This window comes from Heptranchias perlo, chromosome 5, assembly GCF_035084215.1.
Source record: "Heptranchias perlo isolate sHepPer1 chromosome 5, sHepPer1.hap1, whole genome shotgun sequence".
NCBI lineage: Eukaryota > Metazoa > Chordata > Chondrichthyes > Hexanchiformes > Hexanchidae > Heptranchias > Heptranchias perlo.
This window is the reverse complement of record NC_090329.1, coordinates 59,113,252-59,128,177: the sequence shown is the minus strand read 5'-3', so window position 1 is coordinate 59,128,177 and position 14,926 is coordinate 59,113,252. Positions and strand designations below refer to the sequence as shown.

The following is a 14,926-nucleotide window of genomic DNA, read 5'->3' as shown; positions in this document are numbered from 1 at the left end:
CTCAAGTTTCCTGAACATAGAATATTTAATGGGAATGCATTAAACAAGGAGCACAACATACCCCTTTTCTATCATCGTGTCACTTGTTGTCTTGTTGCTATTTGATTAAATATAAGTCATAGAAGATGCGAAACAGGAAGATGACATTTCCCTTAGAATTTATGGCTTTAAAATAACTGGAAGATAGCTCCTAGATTTTTTTCTGATTTTATTTTTAAAAAGCTACAACTTTTGATAATCCGTATTAACAGGAGCCAGTGTCACTATGTCCAGATGGTGATTATCTCCTTTTGATGCTGCAGTTGAAAAACACAAAAGAAATTGTTTAACACGAAATCTCTGCAGGCCGCACAGGTACTCCGATGACTACTTCTATACATATACCCTCCTCCCCATTCACCAGCTCGATGAACTACTACTACTAAAGCTACCAGTGCTGCAGGACAATTATGCTAAATATTGTATGTTACATGAATGCCATTAAAACCAATATACTGCAGTGCAAAGCAAAAACATTCATACCCATAAATAAGCGTGTTGAAGAGGTTAATAATCACTGTATCCTGTGCTGCCCCCTCATGTATTTGAGTGAATTTAGATGATCAAAGATCAATGCCGTCTCCCTCCCCTCCCCCAACTAGTGGTGCAATCAGCAGTACTGCAGAGCCCTTTGCAGCATGCTGATTACTGATTAGACAGACTCTGGCTTTGCCAAAAGGAGATACTTAAAAATCGAGAGTGGTTATCAATCCAATGACTCAGTTATACAGAAAGTTTATTGCTGTAAACCTGGCTCTGTATATGGATATGCTGAGGGTGGATTTCTGGATCTGCCCAGTTATACTGGCAAGAATCAGCAGACCAGCTCCACATGGAATGATACTCCCTTATGCTTGCTCGCATGCTACGTACATCTATACAAGTAAATTACTTTAATTTAAAACTACAACAGCACAGCACATAGCTGGTGAAACTCAGTGACTGCCATAAGGTATATTATACAAAATAGGATTCGGCACTGAGTCCACCGCCAAGTTACAATGACATGCATCTAAATTTATGTTAACATGCAACTAGCATTAAAAGGTAAGTGTTCTTTACACCAGGACCAATTTGAATGAGGTACAACACAGATCAGGAACTAAATTGGAGCCAATTTCAGAGCTTCTATTGTGCTTTAATCTGTGAACTGGTTAACAATGACCTGTCCACTGAGTACAACATCTGTAATGTTGCCCATAGGATAACCCTTGAAAAATACATTTATTTTCCACATTGATTTAGTACTGTATTTACAACCAGTGACTATCAATGCTAAAATTGTTTATTGTTTACCAAGTAATGAAGAAAAACAGACTGTATTTTTTAGCATCTTACTGTGCCTCTCAGAAGTGTCCCAAAGTGTTATATATACAATGAATTACTTAGAAGCATTGTCACAGTTAAGAGCAGAACACATTATTAAAAGCACTATATAAATGCAAGTTGATGTTGTTGGTGGGCGTGGCAGTCATTTTGCACACTGCAAGATCCCATAAACAGCATTGAAATGAATGAGCAGCTAACATCTGTTTTTGATAAAGTTAAAAGGAGAGAGGATTGTTGGCCAGGACCATTTAGGACCGAGATGAGGAAAAATTTCTTCATTCAGAGGGTTATGAATCTTTGGAATTCTCTACCCCAGGGGGCTGTGAGTATAATTCAAGACTGAGATCGATAGATTTTTGGACAAAGGGAATCAAGGGATATGGGGATAGGGTGGGGAAGTGGAGTTGAGGTAGAAGATCAGCCATGACCTTATTGAATGGCGGAGCAGGCTCGAGGGGCCATATGGCCTACTCCTGCTCCTATTTCTTATGTACTTACCTTATGTTCTTATGATAAAGTTTATGAAGAAAAACATTGGGAGAACCCTGCTCTTATATTAATATTGTCTCTTCTTAATATTAACACAGCTAATTTTCCTCCCCTTCTCCACCAGGGCTCAAGTGGAGACCCAGGAAAATGAGGCAGGAGAAATCGTGATGTCCCTCACACCCATTACCACATAATTACAATCCCCAAGAAGTACATAGACAATGCCAAGGAGACAGAGCCCTGGGGCATGATTTTAGCTCAGAGCCAGGAACCCAGCCCACGTGTAGACATTTGCGTGAGGAACCTGGAAGTCAACTGAGTGCGTCGCATTCTGCGATCGCAACTGAATTAAAGGTATTTGTGCTTCCAGGTTTCCCGTGCGCCAGGCAGCCAGATTGACAGGCTGGCTACCTGTAGGGAGGGAAAAGAGCTGCAAATCGGAGATGAGGGAGGGTGAGAGATTGTGGACTGTGGAAGAAATCGGGGGGGGGGGGGGGTGGGGGAGATGGGTTCGTGGACGACATCGAGTGGGCCCTGGAGAAAATCGTGGGGGTGAGGGGGTGGGGTGGTCTACCATTGGTGGTGGGAGGTCCTCCACCATCAGGGGAAGGGAATTAGCCAATCACGAGGGTCCTGTCACGCCAGGTGAGCTCGTTGGGTCTGGATGACGAACACCTGCTCCTCCGGGCCCACAAGCAGTGCAATAAATGCACTCACCTCATGGATCCGGCCCTTCCCATTTGCTTTCACCTGACGTGAATCAGAAGTGATGGGAAACCCGAACAGTTACGGATAAATTCGTTTTACATTTCTAATACACAAAAAAATAAGTGCCTCAACTAGCGCAATGAGGTACGTTGCCCTTTTATGTATCGGCCCGCCGGCTTTAAACGGGGATGGGACTTCCGGGTTTCTGTTGCGTGCGCATCCAAATGTGCCTGGGTTAAACCCGGAAGTGAGCACTTTGGAACCCAGAATACGGTCCCGCTGACGATTCCAACCATTTTTAAGAACCCACTCGCCCCCAGCCCAACCGTTCTTGGGGGTTAAAACTACCCCCCTGGTGTCACAAGTCTCTACCCCTTTTCCCTTCGCATTGCACTCATTAAATAAGTGTTCCCGAGGAATTAAGCAGAGGAAAATGACCCACTTGTCCTTTCTTTGTCACGCAACTGTAAACTCTCTAATTCCTGTATTGAAATAGCATCATCATGCAGTCACACATGCATCCAGTAGTGGCTGACTGCAGAAACATTAATGCATTTGGATTAACAGAGAGCGGAGAGACAGAAGGCCAGATAAATATATTGGTTAGAGGGGCAGGGGAGGGAGGGAGATGGTTGAAGAGCAGTGATGAGGACAATAAAGTAAATTATTCAGATGTTTTCTTTTGAATGAGGCTGTTGCTCCACAGGGAGGGAGGGAGGGAGGGAGGGAGTGAGTGGTTGTGTTTTCTTCCCCCTTCCCTTGTTTATTTTGAAATGCTGTTCCTCTGTAATCTCTAATGTAATGTCTGAACCTGAAATGTTAACTCTTCTGTTCTCTCCACGGGCTTTAAGTGACCTGCTGTGTTTTTCTGCATTTTCTGGGGGTTTTTTTCAGATTTCTAGCATCCACTCCAGTACTTGAGTATACAATCTTGGCGGACATTACAATGCAATTGCTAGCAGTGCCGCCTTTCAAATGAAACTTTAAATTGTGCCCATCTCTGGCTGTAAAATGTTCCCATGGCACGATTTGAAGAGTAGGAAGTTCTTCCAGTGCCCTGGCCAACATTTCTCCCTCAAGCAATACCACCAAAAACAGATTAACTGATTATTCACCTCATTTGCTGTTTGCGGAATCTTGCTGTGTACAAATTGACCACGGAGTTTGTCTACGTAACAACAGAGCAACGTCACAACCACCCTATTTTGAAAGCACCAATGAAAACCCATCTCTTGCTTCTGCCATCAGTACAGTGTAAAGTGATGTAAAGTATCTTCGGGATGACTAGCTTGGTCTAAAAATGTCCAAAAATGGCTATTTACAACATTTCCCTGGAGGTTCCATCAATCGCCCGCCAAAGTTAGGGCGGGAGAACCCCTGGGGAATTTCAGGCCTTTTACTGCCTTATGTTTTATTCAAGCCCATGCGTTTTGTGTGAAAAAGTGATTCTTGATTTCACACACAGGGGAATAGAAATCTGGAACTCTGTCCCCCAAAAGCTGTGGATGCTGGGTCAATTGATACTTTCAAGACTGAGATCGATAGATTTTTGTTAGGTAAGGTTATCAAAGGGTACAGAACAAAGGTGGGTAAATGGAGTTTAGGTACAGATCAACCATGATCTAACTGAAGAGCGGAACAAGCTCAAGGGGCTGAACGACCTACTCCTGTTCCTATGTATATGCCGTACTTATTTAATTTCTATACAATAAATGTAGTTAGTTCATTTGAACTGAACCTAGCTTGAATGTGGTGTGTTCATAATATCCTCTTCCAGTGTGGCTGGAAGAGAAATAAAGTGCAGTGGGCACTAGCATAAGAACATAAGAAATAAGAGCAAGAGTAGGCCATACAGCCCCTCGGGCCTGCTCCGCCATTCAATGAGCACACGGCTGATCTTTGACCTCAGCTCCACTTTTCCATCCGATCCCCGTAGCTCGATTCCCTTAGATTCCAAAAATCTATTGATCTCAGTCTTGAATATACTCAATGACTGAACATCCACAGTCCTCTGGGGGAAAGAATGCAAAAGATTCACAAACCTCCGAGTAAAGAAATTCCTCCTCATTTCAGTCCTAAATGGCCGACCCCTTATTCTGAGACTATGTCCCCTCATTCTAGATTCTCCAGCCAAGGGAAACAGCCTCTCAGAATCTTACATGTTTCAATGAGATCACCTTTCATTCTTCTAAACTCAAGACAGTCTAGGCCCATTCTACTTCATCTCTCCTCATAGGACAACCCTCTCATCCCAGGAATCAAACTAGTGACCTTCGTTGCACCGCCTCTAAGGCAAGGGGACCAAAACTGTATACAGTACTCCAAGTGTGATCTCACCAAAGCCCTGTACAATTGCAGCGAGACTTCCTTACTCTTGCACTCCAACCCCCTAGCAATAAAGGTCAACATACCATTTGCCTTCCTCATTGTTTGCTGTACCTTTTGTTAACTTTCTGTGTTTCGTGTACGAGGACACCCAAATCTCTCTGAACACGACATTTAATAGTTTCTCACCCTTTAAAAAATATTCAGTTTTTCTATTCTTCCTACCAAAGTGAATAACCTCACATTTCCTCACATTATACTCCATCTGCCACCTTCTTGCCCACTCACTTAACCTGTCTATATCCCTTTGCAGGCTCTATGTCCTAGCGATCTAGGACGGTGAGAGTTTCTGCGGAGTCTGGAAACCAGAAAACGGCAGCGTCTGGTTTATAGGGGATGCAAAGTCCTCCTGTGGGAAGTGCAGCAAGACCACTAAAAGAGACAACAGCTTGTTAAAATACCCTAAATAAATTGTCTACACTATACTGGTGGCAGCAAGTTGTGAGAGATGCTTGTCCTGTCGCAATGACAGGCTGTTACTCTATAACAGGGTACGTCCTCAATAACTTTAAAGAAATTAGCTAAGCTGTCAATCCATTAGAAGACCATGGCCAGGAGTTTCCTCGGAGCTGCCCCCGCTCCATCGCCATAACTTTGCCAGAAGTGCAGAGGAAATTCCGTTTACCCGCATAAATGGTGTTTCCGCCTTACTTCCGGTAAAGTTATCGCGATGGAGCAGGAGCAACTCCCAGGAAATTTCTGGCCTATAATTAGTGTAGTGGAGAAGTCAGTTGAACCAGACATCCACATCAGAAATGCAAGAACTGCAGCTCAATATTCTTTTCTGTTTTATTTATTCATTTTCGGGATTTGGGCGTCACTGGCACGGTCGGCATTTATTGCCCATCCCTAATACAACTTAGTGGTTTGCTAGGCCACTTCAGAGAGCAGTTAAGAGTCAAACTCGTTGGCCTGGGATTGGAGTTCCATAGAGGCCAGACCACACAAGGATGCCAGGTTTCCTTCCCTAAAGGACATTAGTAAACCATTTGGGTTTTTATGGCAATCAGACAGCACATGGTCATTTTTACTGGTACAAGTTTTTTTTTAAAAAAAGAATTCAAATTCTCAAACTGCCATGCTAGGATTTGAACTCATGTTCTCTAGATTACTAGTTCAGTAACATAACTACAACACTACCGTATCCCTGATTCTGTATTAATCAAAATAAAAATTCAGCATGAAACATCAACAAAGATTCACTCACTGCTTCTCCTACATCCTGAACTCTCTCTCAGATGCCATCATTACCTGGAATTCACTTCCTGATGTGTAAACGTTTACACTATTAACCATTACTTGCAGAACAAAAACTTCTGGACCATACAGGTTATGGGAAAGTTGAGACTTGTCCATTGATATCTCAGTATAATTTGTCAAAGACTTTCTTTGCATAACAATATTAAAATTCACAAGCCATCTATTATTATTACAGTTGTCTCCAGATATTATCCCATGAATTCACAGAAAAACACAAGCATAGGATGGAAGACAGCAAGTCCACAGTCCTGTAAAAAGAATTATTTTGAACTGACTGATTGATCGGTATGATCTTCTGCTTGAAGCTTCTTTGATCATCGCACTGATTAAAACATGTTGACTACTCTTAACTAGGTTATTGCACTGATAATCCTCAATTTTACTCCTGATTATACCTATAATGTGCATGGAGACATTTTTCTACTTAAAGGTTCTGTATAAATGAAAGCTGTTGTTGATGATAATCAATTCCATTATTTTACATGGAATGGAAACAAGACTAATACTTTATGCCTGTGTCTGTTTTGTCACCCTTTTTGAATATGGGTACCATATTATCCTGTTTCCAATCTGTTGGTACGTGTGTCAGGGTAGAGTCATTATTTTGGACTCTGCATAATTGTGGCTCTATTTACTTGATATAATTATAATGTAATCTGTGCTCACATTAGACCCACTTTTTGTTAGACTAACAATTTCTTTCTATCGTTACCCACAAAGTTAAAATCAGAAATCAGGTTACACCTTTTGAATAGATACAGTGCTGCAACCTTAACACCCACAATAGCCCAGAGTTCAGAAAGTGAAAGAATACCTCTGAAAATTGCAGAAACATCAGCTATTGATATTTTTTCTGCAACAGCAAAGCAGATAAACAAGTGTAGAATTTGAACATGTATGATGGAAACAAAATAATACAAGAATTTATTTTAGAAGAAATTAAAAATGTGAAATAAATTGCAAACCACATAAGTGGTAACATAATGACCATTTTCTCTTTTAAAGGATTACAAATCCATCAGTGTGCTCGCTACCTGTGACACCAGAAATTCATTCATCCGGAAGGACAGCTGTGTATCCAATACCGCACAAACCACAACCGTTCCTAGTTTGTGTGTTAACACAAGAAACTAAATACTGAACCTCATCAACACTGCAGGCTCCTTCCCCCTGCCCACCCCCCCACCCACCCCAAGACTTTGTCATCCTGTTAACAATCTATTCAGTGATCCTTTTTTAGTGTGTATGATGGTTTAGATAATCTATTTCAACAGCTATACAGCAAAAATGCAAATAGTATTTGAAGAAATTAAAGTTTTTTCCAAATTCAAAAGGAGAGCAATTTACTTTGAAATTCTTATTGTTCCATACACCTCTCCTTTTCATTTTATTATATTTAGAACATAAAACTAGTTGTAAGGTAAAAGTACAGCAAATTCATCACTGACATTCCTGTTTGCACCCATTATACTTGCCAGATTTTGCATTGAACGACATCTTCACATTCAAAAGCTGATATATAAACTTGTGATAATTAGCTGCAATTTCCATGGGTTAATTGGGTTCATATATGGATGAAAATTATTTCAAAACATTCAAAATTAAATGAATAAAGTATATTAAAGCTGATAACATTCCAATTTTCTAAAAACATTTTAAAAATTAAATATCTTAAACCTCTTCCAAAGAACTGACAGCCCTTCTCATATTAAACCAAGTTGTTTTTCCTTCATTGTTGTAGACCAAGATAAGTTTGGCTACACACTGCCACAAACAGCACATACTACATTCATTTTCCTGCAATAGAAGCTGACTAAAATGTTAATGTAAAACTATTTTAATGTACTGTTGATACACTAGCACAAAAATAATCCAGATAATATTAATAAAGCAAGACTACCCAGGGAAATTTTAAGACAATTGTAAGTTCTCTGGCAACCTATCACACAGATTGTTTTAAAAGAGTTACGTTCCATTTACACAAAGCATATTTTTCCCTATACAATGGGTAACTTCAACAGGAATATTATTCCAATAAATATCAATAGGAATTTAACTGATTTCAACAGGAATAGGATATTGTACATATCTACAATAAAAAAAATCTTACTTCCTGTCAGCAAAACTTAACCACCTGTTGTGTTTCTGTCACACTTTTTGTCAACTTTTCCCCCCGTTAAACATAGAAATACATATAACATGGAAACAGGCCATTCAGTCCAACTGTGTCAGTGTTTACCCACCACATGAGCAAACGGTCCTGATCATAGTTACCTCAACTTTTGTCTATGTAAACTCATCACTATGATTGTGCAATCTGGCCACTGGGTTTCCACAAATCACTTTCTGAACATATTTTTTCATGTCCCTCCCCCCAACCCACCCACCGTCCAGTAACTGAAATTTCTCATTTCCAAAATAAAGGTTTAAAACAATATAAAAATTCAAAGGATCACATATTTCACAATAACATGATTGAATGTGTCCATTAAAAATTGAGAGCATGTGCAGTGTATTTAATTTCCCAGAATGAACCAGCACTGTTCAGTCAGTTATACTGATGGAATATTTTTCTTTAGAGTCTAGCAGTTTCAGCTCTTAACTTTTCCTAAAATAATTTTGAAAACAAGGACGAAATTCAAAAGTTTTATTGAGGTAAAATTTAGAGTTTTCATTAAAAAAGGTTGTGAGGTGTATCTGTGTGCAGAGAGAAAAGCAGATAGACAGTTTATTTCCTCCTTCTAATTTGATTTCTTTAAAAAGAATTTTGAAAGCAAACGGGGTTCTTTAGGGGAAACAGATAGGGAGAGGAGGAAAACTGGTTGAGGATGAGTGGGCTTTTGGCCTCATGCTACCTATCCTTCCGGGGAGCATATGCGGCGGAAGGGGAAGTGGCAGGTGTAGGGGCTAGGTGAATTTCAGCCATGGGTATAGTAGGAAATATAATGGATAGTGGGAAGGTGAATGCGTAAGGAACAAGGGGCTGGATAGCATGGGGAGAGAAGCACCGATGATGGAGTGGGGGGGGGGAAAGGAAGCCACTGAGGGCCGCATCTCCCTCATAATCCTCACCCAAATGAAGCATGCAGTCATTGGTGGCTTTAATCCGCGCCACCACCTCACAACTGAAAGAAGATAACAGCAAGAGAAACAAAAAACTTAAGAGAAGCAGAAGCGATGAAGAGACAGAAGCAGAAAGACAAACGGAGAGGAAAAGCAACTCAAAGAGAAACAGCAACATAAAAACATCACAAGGATGAGGGAGACCATATTCTCTGACTTAACGTATGATGGGAGATCAACTAGTCGGATAAAATGACGGTTAGCAATTTATAAAGCTCTAATTTAGTCAGATGGTATGGATGGCATTGTAAGTTGCAAAAGCAAAGCTAGATCAATTTATAAACATTAGCAAAACCCCAAGTCTTAAACTCAGTGTTAATAATTTGACACTGCATCAGGTATAGTAAATAATAGCTTTTTATTAAAAATTGAATTTATTACTTTTCCTACAGTTATGCATTGACATCATGCCGAGTGTAATAGTGGTGGCTTGACAACAGTGAAAGGATAAAGCCAATACCAGCAAAGGACCTGAAGATCACATGACAGTTACCACAGCTACCGTATATTAAAAGGTTTTTTCCTCCAGCAGCGAATTACCAATGAACAATTGAGTATCTCTGCACGTGCTCCCACTGATTTTCAATACTGCCATGTTTCCAATGGGAAAAGAAAGTAAACATGCATCCACTGCTATCATAGAAATTACAGCACAAGCCCATAATACCCATACCAGTGCCTGATCTTCAACTGAAGCTACCTACACTAATCCTGCCTTTTCCCCATATCCTTTATTTTAAAATAGTTCTATTATGTACACAAAATAGCATGGGTTATGCTTATCTTTTTTGGAAAAATATTCTGGGTTCATGTCAGGGCAGGCCCATGTCAGTTTCCAGATCTCAGTTAGACCATTCAAGGAGGCACCACATCATGACAGACTATTTCCCACAAGGGAGTTGCAGAAAGGCGGTGGGGAGGGGGGCGATATCCACTGCTCTCGTGTGTGTCAAATGGTGCATAGCATGAAGAACCAGAGAAGAGGAAAAATATATATACTTTTTAAAAAGAGACAAGCAGGTATCAACAAATAAATACCCCATAATTTCATGTAAAGACAAAACAAAATGCATTCTGAAAATATTGCTGCACTGTACATTGGCCTTAAGTCCCAAAACAATTATTTGCTATATGTAGACCTAAACCCAGAGACCTCCTTCTGTACCAGTCACAGCTCACTGCTGTAATCTATCAGGGTTTACTTAATTGAGGGGTAAACTCTATGACATACTTTTTGTGGTTTTTATAGTTTTAAATTCTCCATCTCCCGGTTCTTTCTGATGCTATAGTGTTAGCGATCACTTACATTATATGGAATATATTGTATATGTATAAAAAAACACAAATTTTCATAATTATATTTGTTACAAATGCGACAGTAGGAATCCATCAAGAAACACCTACTTCACCGTTTCTGGGAAAATCTCTTACAAACTTTTTTCACTGGAGATGTACACCACTTCCACACACTGACACATCTCCCCCACTACAGCATAGCCTCTAACTCACCTGAGTAGCACCATGGGTGATCTGGTGATGTTGATAGAAAAGTATGTATATCAAAAACATCCAGTGACTTTTTTTCTTTTTGCTGAGTTAGGTTAGTTTGTCTGTTTAGGAGCTGGGCTAGTAAGACAGAGGCAGGGTTGTCAATCCCCAACAGCAAACTCACCCTGGTCAGTTCCTGTCACCATGCTGCAATGTGTAGAGATAAAAGTCTCAGGCCAACACTGCTTCTGATGACTACAATTTTTCTTAGCAATGTTGTGGGAAGTTATCAGTAAGTTTTGGGGTGAGCCTTATGCTGATGTACTGGTTCTTCACCCTCTCTAATGGAGAAAGAGTGGACAAATCTGGCCCCCATTGCGATGCAGCGTACAGACTCCTGATGGACGAGTAAAATTGACTCAGGGCAGGTAGGTAGAGTCATAGAGTCATACAGCACGGATAGAGGCCCTTCGGCCCATCGTGTCCGCGCCGGCCATCAAGCCCTGTCTAATCTAATCCCATATTCCAGCATTTGGTCCGTAGCCTTGTATGCTATGGCATTTCAAGTGCTCATCCAAATGCTTCTTGAATGTTGTGAGGGTTCCTGCCTCCACAACCCTTTCAGGCAGTGAGTTCCAGACTCCAACCACCCTCTGGGTGAAAAAGTTCTTTCTCAAATCCCCTCTAAACCTCCCGCCTTTTACCTTGAATCTATGTCCCCTTGTTATAGAACCCTCAACGAAGGGAAAAAGCTCCTTAGTATCCATCCTATCTGTGCCCCTCATAATTTTGTACACCTCAATCATGTCCCCCCTCAGCCTCCTCTGCTCCAAGGAAAACAAACCCAATCTTCCCAGTCTCTCTTCATAGCTGAAGCGCTCCAGCCCTGGTAACATCCTGATGAATCTCCTCTGCACCCTCTCCAAAGCGATCACATCCTTCCTGTAGTGTGGCGACCAGAACTGCACACAGTACTCCAGCTGTGGCCTAACCAGTGTTTTATACAGCTCCATCATAACCTCCTTGCTCTTATATTCTATGCCTCGGCTAATAGTGCTGAGGCCACGCAAAGGTCTAAAAAAATATTAGAAGGGAAAAAAATCCAGTTGGAAAATGCAAGTTACAGGAAAGTAGAAAAAAAAAACTAACCCCAAGACCTTGATTTGATCAATTTTATGGGTACGTATAAATGTTTCAGTTTTTGTTTGTTACATTATAAATTGTATTTTCTTTAAAACCTGTGCACTCACCAACTGAGGAAACAAGAGGGCAGCGAAAAGATTTCAGAAAAATTGGAGCAATTGGTTGTTTCATTTTGTTATGGTAGTTACAGATTGGTAGTTCTGAAACAAAGTAATTGGTTTTATGTGGATTTACAATTCCTGATTGTTAGGTTTTTCTATCTGTTTACATTTGAGAAAATCAGCGTGTTTATCACAGTGCCAATCAGATGCAAATGTGACAATAACTTGTTATAATTCAAAGTGTTGCATATGCCAAGATGTGCTAGATGCAAAATTTAATATAGATAAATATAAATTATGTAATAATTGATAACACCTTGGGTAGCATTTTTATATGAACTAATTTGTACACATTTTTCTGATGCAATAATTTATATGATTTTTAAGAAACAGCAAACCCAGGTTTGTCAGCCCACTGCCACTGGTCATTAGTAAAGAAGCCTACTTTAAACATTTATTTCCTAAAAGTACTCTGCATAAGTAAAAAGCAATTCTGGTAATGTCAATGCACTTATACCTGATGGCATCACCACAATGTTATATGGTTCACAACTTGAAACTGAAAGCTGTTAGCAGATATAATCCAATTAGTACCAGGACAATTAAGATAGAAACTAAGAACACTGATTTACCACAACTTGAGAACAGTTCAGCCCATAGGAATATGGATTTCAGCTGATTTCTAGTCCACTTAGACTTTCAATCAGAAGTTTGACCAAGAGGAGAAAAAACATTTAAAGAAAAGCAAAAAAAAGCAAACTTTCTAAAGGCACAATATGCTTGCAGCAAACTTTCAATGAATCTCCAGAAGAGCTGTTGGGTACACAAAGCTCTTGTAGGAAGCTGCTATATATTGTGTTTGTTTTAATGCAAAAAGGATATCATCATTGGACAGACACTTCTGGGTTCAGATATGAGTAGTAGTCACTTGGGTAAGGTACCAGAGGGTACATAGAGCTGCACTTCAGCAGTCGAGAGAAAACTGGAGAGAAGTAAAAAAAAAATCCACTATCATGCCACGTGTACCCTTTTTAATCCTAATATTATACCAATATTCAACGTTTTCAAATTTTAAAAAGTACAAAACCGCACATTGAAAAAAACCATAGGATTTAGCAAGTAGTCAAAAAAAAATCCAAGCATATTTTTTCACCTAACATGGTTAGGGGTGGGCAATAAATGCTGGCCTTGCCAGCGACGCCCACATCCCATGAACGAATATATATATATATAAAAATCGAGCTCGTCAATGTCTCAGGTAAAACTGATCTGAAAACAATGGTGAAGAGGACATCAGAAGCGCTGGTCATTTTGTATCAAAATCCAAACTCCAGTTGTGGAACGTTGCTACACCAGAACGTTCCAGGCGCTTGTCTTCAGCGGCTGCGCGAGAATGAGTTAGAACGTCCTGCGGATCGAGTCAGCGCGAGCTCGGGGAGACGTTCCAGGAAAAGAACAAACGAGGCAGCAATGGCAGGCTGCAGATTTACAGCGCCGGGTACACGTACTGCTAATGGCACCACTCCCACATAGCGCGGTTGTGTCTTTCTTCACTCACTCACCCACTACCACCACTCAGGCCCGCTCGAGGCATTTACTTGAAATCTACTGAAGTTAGTACCTGAAACTTTAATTGTTTCGGACCTCCCGGGGCAGGCTCGCTCTTTCGGCGGCATTTGAACTCGGAAAGCCATTAGTCCTATTCTGCCGAGTGGAAAATGTTGCCAGATTTGGATCTTACGGAAGAAAACCATGTGAGAGCTCGGCACAGCCCAGAGTGAGTGAGGCCTCGCGTAATCTTTACATATGCCCTGTACTGGCCTATGAAGTTGTATCTGTGTCATGCTGTGTTCTTCCCGTTGGAGCAGGGGATGTATTTTATGTTCTGTTAAGTTTTTTTTTACTTTTAAAGGAAATTGTGTACTTTTATGAACAAAAGAAAATTTCTTTAAGAAAAAATACTTTGTAAAAGTTTGAATTGCATATAATCAGTCGGGCTAGTGGTCCAGTCCTGGAGAAAGGGAATTCTGAGTACTGCTACTTTAGTTCTTGCACCCAACCTATTTACCATCTTCCCTTCTACACTGAGCTTTAAAAAAAGATAACATTACCTACATATTAAACAGAACATGTAAAGGTCACTGGTTTACAGTGATCATGCCAATATGCATGTCACCTAAAAATATCACTAACACTCCTACAGTACTGTGTAATAAAAATGCAATTTTACTCCAAATGACATTTGATAAAAGTACCACATAATAGACTTGTTAGCAAAATTAAAGCCCATGGGATTAAAGGGAAAGTGGCAGAGTGGATACAAAATTGGCTAAGGGACAAAAAGCAGAGAGTATGGGTGAATGGTTGTTTTTCAGACTGGAGGGCAGAATAATGGTCAGTTTTAGGACCACTGCACTTTTTGATATATATGAATGACCTGGACATGGGTGTAGAGGGTATAATTTCAAAGTTTGCAGATGACACGAAACTCAGAAATGTGGTCAATAATGTGAAGGATAGTGATAGATTTCAGGAGAACTTTGACAGACTGGTGAAATGGGCAGACACATGGCAGATGAAATTTAATGCAGAAAAGTGTGACGTGATGCATTTTGGCAGGAAGAATGAGGAGAGGCAATATAAACTAAAATGGCACAATGTTAAAGGGGATGTACAGACAGAGTGACCTGTGGGTGCACATACACAAATCTTTGACAGTGGCAGGATAAGTTCAGAAGGCTGTTAAAAAGCATAAGGGATCCTGGGCTTTATTAATAGATGCATAGAGTACAAAAGCAAGGAAATTATGCTAAAACTTTAAACCTCAGCTGGAGTATTGTATTCAATGCTGGGCACCACAC

At 40.3% G+C, this 14,926-nt stretch overlaps 1 protein-coding gene across 4 annotated transcripts in view; it reads right to left on the bottom strand.

The window, feature by feature from the left end:
* msraa (methionine sulfoxide reductase Aa) overlaps positions 1 to 13,924 on the bottom strand; it is a 321,830-nt gene extending 307,906 nt beyond the window's left edge. For 3 of the 4 annotated variants that reach the window (XM_067984453.1, XM_067984454.1, XM_067984455.1), the window contains exon 1: positions 13,687 to 13,924. In XM_067984453.1, coding sequence (XP_067840554.1) covers positions 13,687 to 13,909 — 223 coding nt within the window. In that variant the 5' untranslated portion in view covers positions 13,910 to 13,924. The remainder of the gene's footprint in view (positions 1 to 13,686) is intronic. The other variant, XM_067984456.1, reaches the window with a different exon arrangement.
* Between the last annotated feature and the right edge of the window lie 1,002 nt (positions 13,925 to 14,926).